Source organism: Perkinsus marinus (genome assembly GCF_000006405.1).
Source record: "Perkinsus marinus ATCC 50983 genomic scaffold scf_1104296977064, whole genome shotgun sequence".
NCBI lineage: Eukaryota > Perkinsozoa > Perkinsida > Perkinsidae > Perkinsus > Perkinsus marinus.
This window is the reverse complement of record NW_003200286.1, coordinates 367,176-376,751: the sequence shown is the minus strand read 5'-3', so window position 1 is coordinate 376,751 and position 9,576 is coordinate 367,176. Positions and strand designations below refer to the sequence as shown.

At 49.5% G+C, this 9,576-nt stretch overlaps 1 protein-coding gene and 12 non-coding genes across 13 annotated transcripts; all 13 read right to left on the bottom strand.

Annotated features, from left to right (window-relative positions):
* Positions 1–1,803: 1,803 nt before the first annotated feature.
* On the bottom strand, positions 1,804–3,042 carry Pmar_PMAR024782 (hypothetical protein; the record flags this gene model as incomplete). Its single annotated transcript, XM_002764549.1, has 1 exon — positions 1,804–3,042. One exon carries the CDS (start codon positions 3,040–3,042, stop codon positions 1,804–1,806), a length of 1,239 nt encoding a protein of 412 aa, XP_002764595.1.
* Positions 3,043–4,286: 1,244 nt separating this feature from the next.
* On the bottom strand, positions 4,287–4,358 carry Pmar_PMAR024781. Its single transcript has one exon. It is a non-coding gene; the product is annotated as a tRNA-Cys (tRNA).
* An 82-nt stretch (positions 4,359–4,440) lies between these two features.
* Pmar_PMAR024780 lies at positions 4,441–4,512 on the bottom strand. The gene has a single exon. It is a non-coding gene; the product is annotated as a tRNA-Cys (tRNA).
* An 82-nt stretch (positions 4,513–4,594) lies between these two features.
* Positions 4,595–4,666, bottom strand: Pmar_PMAR024779. The gene has a single exon. It is a non-coding gene; the product is annotated as a tRNA-Cys (tRNA).
* Positions 4,667–4,748: 82 nt separating this feature from the next.
* On the bottom strand, positions 4,749–4,820 carry Pmar_PMAR024778. Its single transcript has one exon. It is a non-coding gene; the product is annotated as a tRNA-Cys (tRNA).
* Positions 4,821–4,902: 82 nt separating this feature from the next.
* Positions 4,903–4,974, bottom strand: Pmar_PMAR024777. The gene has a single exon. It is a non-coding gene; the product is annotated as a tRNA-Cys (tRNA).
* Positions 4,975–5,056: 82 nt separating this feature from the next.
* Pmar_PMAR024776 lies at positions 5,057–5,128 on the bottom strand. Its single transcript has one exon. It is a non-coding gene; the product is annotated as a tRNA-Cys (tRNA).
* Positions 5,129–5,210: 82 nt separating this feature from the next.
* Positions 5,211–5,282, bottom strand: Pmar_PMAR024775. The gene has a single exon. It is a non-coding gene; the product is annotated as a tRNA-Cys (tRNA).
* Positions 5,283–5,364: 82 nt separating this feature from the next.
* Positions 5,365–5,436, bottom strand: Pmar_PMAR024774. The gene has a single exon. It is a non-coding gene; the product is annotated as a tRNA-Cys (tRNA).
* Positions 5,437–5,518: 82 nt separating this feature from the next.
* On the bottom strand, positions 5,519–5,590 carry Pmar_PMAR024773. Its single transcript has one exon. It is a non-coding gene; the product is annotated as a tRNA-Cys (tRNA).
* Positions 5,591–5,672: 82 nt separating this feature from the next.
* On the bottom strand, positions 5,673–5,744 carry Pmar_PMAR024772. The gene has a single exon. It is a non-coding gene; the product is annotated as a tRNA-Cys (tRNA).
* An 82-nt stretch (positions 5,745–5,826) lies between these two features.
* Positions 5,827–5,898, bottom strand: Pmar_PMAR024771. The gene has a single exon. It is a non-coding gene; the product is annotated as a tRNA-Cys (tRNA).
* An 82-nt stretch (positions 5,899–5,980) lies between these two features.
* On the bottom strand, positions 5,981–6,052 carry Pmar_PMAR024770. The gene has a single exon. It is a non-coding gene; the product is annotated as a tRNA-Cys (tRNA).
* Between the last annotated feature and the right edge of the window lie 3,524 nt (positions 6,053–9,576).

The window sequence follows — 9,576 nt, the reverse complement described above, 5'->3', positions numbered from 1 at the left end:
CGTCTTGAGCCGATGCTCTATTTTCGGACGAACCATATCAGCTACTTCCACAAGTGGGCGCCACTCATTAGCCATTTCAGTTTGGCCCTCCCTATCTGCTGCCATGAAACGTGACAAGAAATCACCATTCTCGTTCATGAAGTTTTGGACAGCCTCAGTCAGTACTTCGACGATACTCAACACTCCCTGCCAGTTCTCTTCTGCAACTGAGACATGATCCCATTGCGTCACCCATGGTGCCCCGGCACCATCCCTGCGTTCTTTGGTCGGAACGGCCCCTCTCAGCTCTTCTAGCTCTACTTGCCACGGGTGAGACGATGTCTTCGTCCGCCTCCGAGCATTCCGGCGTTTCTTCTGCGTTGCCGATCTTGCGTGGGGCATACAAATTATCCAGCAATTTACTGAAGAAATATTGTTTGCCCGACACTATTTCCTTCCCACGCCATAGCTACTCAGACAAGCAATCATCACAATGGCTATGAGAGACCATCTGCTCATACACAACTCACGAATTCACAATTCTGAAACAATCCTAGTGATCGTGTACGGATTACTTAATTAGCACCCGACGCACACACAACCTCTCTTATCCGTGACGCAGACTTCGCTGCTTCATCTTTTAACCGCTCTTCGGTATATATGTTAACCATTCCATCCTGCTTCCATCGAGCAGCCGTCTTAATGACCTCTTTGGGGATAGCCGCTTGAACTTGGCATTGTGCCCCTGTACGGCGACAACTATGTCCCGTGAAAGATAGTAGATTAGGTAAATCAGTGTTACGCATTTCCGTGGGGAGATAACGGTTGAGCTTCTTCACTGCCTTCGAAAACGACTTCAACTTGCCAAAAATCTTGAGTGGTGGTGCTTTCGAGGCTTTAAAGTACAGTAATTTGTGAGCTGTACACCATAGCCCCCCTGCTGAGCACTCAGACTCTGTTAGAGTACAAGTAGCCTCCACTTCCTCTACTCGGTTGCATTTCGTGACTCCCAGATCCACCCTAACCCGTATACCCGTTTGGTTTGTTGGCACAGACGAAATATCCGCCGACCGAATCGATAGTAGCTCTCCAGCACGGAGGCTCAAAGACGTTCCCATTAATAAAGCATCTCTAGCAAGCTCGTCATTACCACCGAGGCCTATGCGAGCTGTCATAAAGAAGCGTAACACCTCGTTTGGTACCACTGTCGCCCGCTTGGGCGGTGGAGCTGGACGAAGTTTATCCACGCTTTGCAAGGCTCGCTTGATGGCTTCTAGTGAGGGCGTATCCAAAGTAGGATAGCCATGTAGTGAATGAAGAGTCTTGAGAGCAGTAACTCTCTTTCTGATTGATTGAGCGTTCAAGGAAGATACCTCCACTAGGCAGCGCAAATATCTCAGCACCTTCTGTTGTGTGAGTGGTAATTCCAAATCCAGCTCTTTGAACTCGTTCAAGGCGTATTCGTATTTACGCCGAGTCTCGGGCTTTATGGAGCCCCCCAACAACTTCAAATCCAGCTCGGTAGCCTCATCAGAGCCGAGCCTAGGCTGCCTTTGATTCCATGCCGCAAAGCGTGATGTCATCGCCACACGATTTCCAATAACTGCTCAAGAGGGAAGCACACCGGACGACGACAGAAGAAGAAGAAAAAAAACAACACAAACCAATATTCTGAAACTCATCTACTGACGCTAATGAGAAGGCTAATAAAAAAAATCTCCATTGCGCGATACTTGAGCCAGTAATCACTTATCAGAAGGAAGGAGATACCTCGAAAGTAACACAGATCGGCGCTACGAAATAGTAAGGAATTCCAATACCAACTCAATTACTAGTTCTGGCCAACTTATTGTTGTTGGTGTTCGCTCCTTCAACCGGGAAATTGCGCTTGCCGTCTCCGCTTAGACGAGAATTATACCACGGCTGCCCCTTGCCCGCACCCTTACCTTGGGAACCTTTACCCACCCTTCTCTGGACGGGTACCTCATCGCTATGGACAGAATATTTGCAAGCAGGAAAAGGGCAATCCTTTTTGCTGTATTTACATACACCTGGCCAGACAGTCCGATCAGAGTTGACTGAGCCATGATCACGACCGCCACCACCTCCCATACTGGATCGGGTCGTGTTAGAGACCCGGAGATTGCCATTGCCATAGGCTTGAATGATCAAGTCATTAGATTGGTTAACTCTCAGGCACTCAGCTAAGGCTTTGCCCAAAGTCTTCTTCTTATCCATAGCTTGTAACCTATGTACATTAACCTTTAGCTGCATCCTATACAAATTGTCATATTTAAGTGCAGCACTGACACCGACTTGAGTAGCCAACCATGAGACTCTACTAACGTATTCCAGGACACACACTGGATTTTCACCCACCACGATGCAGACTGTAACACCCCAGCTACAAATTGCCGGTATCCAGTGTTCCATAGACACTATAGGTAGACCCTTGGGTAAGTTCTTGATCCACACCGACTCGTTGTTGAGGCCCGCCACCAACTTAGGTTTTCCCGTTTCGCCCTCCTTATAAGTACGGAGTTGTATATAACCAAGGGGGTCCTTGTCAATCTTCTCAGCTATCTGCGGTAGTAATGTAACTGCTTCGGAAGGTATAACCCCAAACATAGACAGAGCCTTCGAGTTCATGACTTGGATAGTGTCTTCGGAGCCAGCAGTCTTGTCGTTACCTCCGCTCTTCGTGACCCTTTTCAGAGCTCCAACGACTCTAGCTTTGATAATTTGATACGTCATTTGATCATATCCAGAAGTACCGCCCCCGCTGGAGGTTCCAACACTGCTCACCGCAGAACTTTTACCCACTGTAGCATCGGACTGCTTAGCAGTATCCGGGGGGTCCTCAGATACTGCTTCCCCGCTATCAGCCCTCACTTCCCCAACTAGCTCTTTAGCGCACTTGTCGCCAATGGCATTTCTGGCATCGCTATCCTCGTAGATGTCCCTTAATACCTCGATTGTGTAAACCTTGAAGCTGGCCAACACTTTGACGATGGTGGGAGCTAGGTCCGGAGTAGAGATAAACGTAGAGAGACTTATTTCCATTTTTATGAGGAAAGAAGTTGAAATGTTGAACTGCTAATGGTAACATGAACAAGTAAACCATCCATTTCGGTGGCGGACCACGGCACAATGGATGTCATAGCGCGTCGTAGAGAAAAAAAAACCGACGAGCTAAACCTGTAGCTATAGTGTTCATTAGGCTGTCACCTTTAACGAGACGCATCATACACATGTGAATTCAGAACAACTAACAAAGTACTCAAGAACAAGCCCTATGATATACTAAAACCTATAAGTTACTTTCTTCGTGATAATATCAGTGATGCGTATATGTTCAACCACTTGACCTAACCACCACGGAGCACTATATTGATTGCTCTACGTGGATGACATGCAATCCTCCTTGGATCGCCGTATTGCCTATCAGTGCGCCATCGCAGTGATATCAAAGGCCATAACCACTGGTTAATAACCGGTAATCAGATGGTGCCTGTTTGCTACCATCGATTCCAAACCCTCTCGTGGTAATGTATATCACGAGCAAACACTTGGTTTCAAGGGGATGACCCCGTTGACCACATATTACCCACCGATGCGCCATCGCATTGGGAAACCTCGCTGACCACATCCCCGCTCTCCTCGGGGAGTCAGTGTTTCTGGCGTCTAAACGCCAACCTCCAAATGGGTAGGCTTAACCATTTAAGCGTGCTACCCGCCAACACAACACTTCAAGAAACTATTCTTTCTCAAGCAACATGGTAAAACACAAATAGTTCCTTTCGCCCGATTGGACCTGCAAAAGAAATGTTTCAAGGGGGGACCCCCCACCGATGCGCCATCGCATTGGGAAACCCCGCTGACCACATCCCCGTTCTCCTCGGGGAGTCAGTGATTCTGACGTCTAGCGCCAACCTCCAAATAGGTAGGCTTAACCATTTAAGCGTGCTACCCGCCAACACAACACTTCAAGAAACTACTCTCCCTCAAGCGACATGGCGAAACAAAATAGTTCCTTTCGTCCGATTGAACCTAAAAAAAATTGTTCATACCGTAGTTGGAACAGAATAGCTGCACATAACTCCATGGATTCTTTTATTCGACAATCTGTTACCAACGTGAAATTCTTTATGCTCGGAGCGCGAATTTGTCGCGCTTCCGAAGCACGTAACTACCCAAACTGGTGCCACATATGCCAAGGTAAATGCGGCGAGCGCCATTTCCCCCATTGCGTTGTGCAGTCGTTGAACTTGCTCCCTTACAGAACCTACACTTGACGATATTGATACAGGGCGCGCCCGGATTTGAACCGAGGACCTGCTGATCTGCAGTCAGCCGCTCTACCACTGAGCTACACACCCGTGATCGTTGCACAAATTCACGTGCTTGTAACCCCTGACAGGCCACAGGATGGTTGGAACAGATGTTTGACGATATTGATACAGGGCGCGCCCGGATTTGAACCGAGGACCTGCTGATCTGCAGTCAGCCGCTCTACCACTGAGCTACACACCCGTGATCGTTGCACAAATTCACGTGCTTGTAACCCCAGCCAAGCCACAGGATGGTTGCAACAGATGTTTGACGATACTTATACAGGGCGCGCCCGGATTTGAACCGAGGACCTGCTGATCTGCAGTCAACCGCTCTACCACTGAGCTACACACCCGTGATCGTTGCTGAAATTCACGTGCTTGTAACCCCAGCCAAGCCACAGGATGGTTGGAACAGATGTTGGGCGATATTTATACAGGGCGCGCCCGGATTCGAACCGAGGACCTGCTGATCTGCAGTCAGCCGCTCTACTACTGAGCTACACACCCGTGATCGTTGCGAAAATTCACGTGCTTGTAACCCCAGCCAAGCCACAGGATGGTTGGAACAGATGTTTGACGATATTGATACAGGGCGCGCCCGGATTTGAACCGAGGACCTGCTGATCTGCAGTGAGCCGCTCTACCACTGAGCTACACACCCGTGATCGTTGCGCAAATTCACGTGCTTGTAACCCCAGCCAAGCCACAGGATGGTTGGAACAGATGTTTGACGATATTGATACAGGGCGCGTCCGGATTTGAACCGAGGACCTGCTGATCTGCAGTCAGCCGCTCTACCACTGAGCTACACACCCGTGATCGTTGCGTAAATTCACGTGCTTGTAACCCCAGCCAAGCCACAGGATGGTTGGAACAGATGTTTGACGATATTGATACAGGGCGCGCCCGGATTTGAACCGAGGACCTGCTGATCTGCAGTCAGCCGCTCTACCACTGAGCTACACACCCGTGATCGTTGCACAAATTCACGTGCTTGTAACCCCTGACAGGCCACAGGATGGTTGGAACAGATGTTTGACGATATTGATACAGGGCGCGCCCGGATTTGAACCGAGGACCTGCTGATCTGCAGTCAGCCGCTCTACCACTGAGCTACACACCCGTGATCGTTGCACAAATTTACGTGCTTGTAACCCCAGCCAAGCCACAGGATGGTTGGAACAGATGTTTGACGATATTTATACAGGGCGCGCCCGGATTTGAACCGAGGACCTGCTGATCTGCAGTCAGCCGCTCTACCACTGAGCTACACACCCGTGATCGTTGCGCAAATTCACGTGCTTGTAACCCCTGACAGGCCACAGGATGGTTGGAACAGATGTTTGATGATATTGATACAGGGCGCGCCCGGATTTGAACCGAGGACCTGCTGATCTGCAGTCAGCCGCTCTACCACTGAGCTACACACCCGTGATCGTTGTGAAAATTCACGTGCTTGTAACCCCAGCCAAGCCACAGGATGGTTGGAACAGATGTTTGACGATATTGATACAGGGCGCGCCCGGATTTGAACCGAGGACCTGCTGATCTGCAGTCAGCCGCTCTACCACTGAGCTACACACCCGTGATCGTTGCGCAAATTCACGTGCTTGTTGTCCCAGCCAAGCCACAGGATGGTTGGAACAGATGTTTGACGATATTGATACAGGGCGCGCCCGGATTTGAACCCAGGACCTGCTGATCTGCAGTGAGCCGCTCTACCACTGAGCTACACACCCGTGATCGTTGCGCAAATTCACGTGCTTGTAACCCCAGCCAAGCCACAGGATGGTTGGAACAGATGTTCAACTCCTTCTCCAACGTCAATTAGTAGTACAGCGGTTGGGGTGTTTGTCAGGGTTAGCTGTTGGCAACAACCTGTTGCTGTGAAACAGCTCACTGACGCTCTCGACTAGTCGTATATTTGGTGCCTTGTGAATGATTCACTGCCAAGTCTTGAGTGGTTTACACTAGTGACTTGGCTTAACTCGTACGCCAACGTGACGTACTACCGTAGTACTACTACGACTAGTCAAGGGCCCCTGTACCACTAAAGAAAAAAAATTGTTCATACCGTAGTTGGAACAGAATAGCTGCACATAACTCCATGGATTCTTTTATTCGACAATCTGTTACCAACGTGAAATTCTTTATGCTCGGAGCGCGAATTTGTCGCGCTTCCCAAGCACGTAACTACCCAAACTGGTGCCACATATGCCAAGGTAAATGCGGCGAGCGCCATTTCCCCCATTGCGTTGTGCAGTCGTTGAACTTGCTCCCTTACAGAACCTACACTCAACTCCTTCTCCAACGTCAATTAGTAGTACAGCGGTTGGGGTGTTTGTCAGGGTTAGCTGTTGGCAACAACCTGTTGCTGTGAAACAGCTCCCTGACGCTCTCGACTAGTCGTATATTTGGTGCCTTGTGAATGATTCACTGCCAAGTCTTGAGTGGTTTACACTAGTGACTTGGCTTAACTCGTACGCCAACGTGACGTACTACCGTAGTACTACTACGACTAGTCAAGGGCCCCCCACTTCAAACGCCCCGCCCGCTGTACAGTTACTGTAGCGCCTGGCCTGCGTTGCCGTTCTGGGCGGCTGGCTTGGCGATGGCCACCAACCACATTGATGACAACGGATAAGGCACGATATACATCTTTAGAAGATGCCTTAACCCCGAACTTGAGGAGCCTCACCATACTACGCAGATAATGATGCAATCGCCAGCTTGCTACCCAATACAGCCGGCTAGACACGCAACGCGATAGTGAACTAAAACACTTCAATTAAATGATTGGCCGCGAAGTTGAGTGATAGCTTGTCAGCTTCAAACCATTCAGCTGGGACTTGTTGCCGGCAACTAGATCGTGAGGAACGCGACAGCGTGTCTGCTATCAAATTCCGTTCCCCTTGTATATGAGTACACTCAATCTGGAAGCGTGAGAAGCCCACCGACATCGCTATCTGGTTGAGAGAAGCTGACCTGGCCTTGAGCTTGCGTAGGACACCCATTGTGGCCGAATTATCCGTGAGGCAGTGAACGTATCCCACACGCTGCTGGCCATACTCCAGAAGTTTTAGAGCCACTCCGACGGCTGCCAGTTCCAAGAAATTGATGTCACCTGCCAAAAACTTGCCTCGGGCCTGCCCGGGAGGTGGTGTGACACCCCTCCATTTCAACAACATCGGCCACAGCTCATCGTCATCTGTGGCATTAATATTGAACCACCATGTGTTGTCTTTCGCGCACAACGGAAACATCACACCAGCCATCCCTTCTAAGCAAGCGTCAGTGCACACACACCACGTCGGAATACCTGTGCCCGGAACGGTAGTGTTCGGACTCGCAACATACGGTATGCTGCAGTGTCCATAATCCCTGAGCAAATCACCCAAGGAGAGGAGCTGTTCCACCCTCTGCTCTGATATCGACAAGGTTCGTAAATTATGCTTTGCTGCCACAGCCGTTAATTCCCTAACGACATTCATCTTTCGAGCTAGAGGTCTCGCTATCTGAGCCGCCCATGATAAACGGCCCTCTAGCCGGTTCAGAACCTTGACCGACTTAGAAGCACAGAACATCGCGATTTCGTCACAAATTTGCTTAATCTTGACTGCCGGAACTCGGAGGGTAATGCCATCCCCTTCTTCGTTCAGTGATGTCTCGAAACCCAGTATAATAGCCCCCTCCGCTAGAATTTTCACTTTCTTGAATGAAATAGGGAAACCTACCATTATCAATACCAACAACGTGAAGCATGCTGCAAACTTCGCATGTCTCGGCACAGATGCAGACACATCATCGACATACAGCATCGCGCGAAATCCCAGCGGAACACTTCTCATCTGCCTTCCCTGGTCGGACGTTGCACATGAATCAGACTTATTCGGTAAACGGCCGTCCATGATCGCTAGCGCCACCGCTAGCAGCCGTTTAGAAACTCTGAAACCAACCGCCGCTCCTCTACAGAATATAACTGGACTAGTAATCAATCCAAAAGGCAGCACATTATGTTGATATATCTCCAGCTCCTGGTCCTCCCTTTGACCGGGTCTGATGAATGATAACAACGGTCTATCACGCTCACACACTTCTACCACTCTAAAAGCATGTTCCAAGTCTGCTTCAAAAACCCTGAACGAGTCTGATATGGGCATTTCGGCTAACATCGCACATGTATCCTGAAGCCTAGGCAAACGAATAGTAGTACGTAGGTTATCGCGAATTATTCTGTTCAACCCTGAACGCCGATAATCATCCAACGGTCTTATATCATTTTTGTTGGGTTTCCAAATAGCCAACTGTTTCGAGCATGCCACTATCTCATGCTTTCCAACCCTCCTTATTCTACCCTGCTCCAACTCTTCGAGGATCAGTGCTGTAAGTTTATCTTCCATTTCGCTGTCTATCTTTCCAATCGGCAACTCCGCCCAGCTCATGTCATTCAATTTTTCCGCTGCCCATCGGAGCTCACCATCTGTTGGTTCACCCTCGCGCGCTGCCCCGCTGCGCACATATGGCGGCCACGCTTTATTTTCGAGAATGGGTTCGTAGAAACCTATGGGCACCCCTTCTTTCATCAAGTCACATATAACCAGGTCTTCTAATCCCTCCTCACAGTAATCATCCTTATCCCATACTACATCGCTATGTATGGTGGTGGCCTCCTCGAATTCTGTCGTTAGTCGTGCAAGTTCCTTCATTAAGCCCCACCCCTGCAAGTCATCGTCCTTACAGCCCATCGTCTTGAGCCGATGCTCTATTTTCGGACGAACCATATCAGCTACTTCCACAAGTGGGCGCCACTCATTAGCCATTTCAGTTTGGCCCTCCCTATCTGCTGCCATGAAACGTGACAAGAAATCACCATTCTCGTTCATGAAGTTTTGGACAGCCTCAGTCAGTACTTCGACGATACTCAACACTCCCTGCCAGTTCTCTTCTGCAACTGAGACATGATCCCATTGCGTCACCCATGGTGCCCCGGCACCATCCCTGCGTTCTTTGGTCGGAACGGCCCCTCTCAGCTCTTCTAGCTCTACTTGCCACGGGTGAGACGATGTCTTCGTCCGCCTCCGAGCATTCCGGCGTTTCTTCTGCGTTGCCGATCTTGCGTGGGGCATACAAATTACCCAGCAATTTACTGAAGAAATATTGTTTGCCCGACACTATTTCCTTCCCACGCCATAGCTACTCAGACAAGCAATCATCACAATGGCTATGAGAGACCATCTGCTCATACACAACTCACGAATTCACA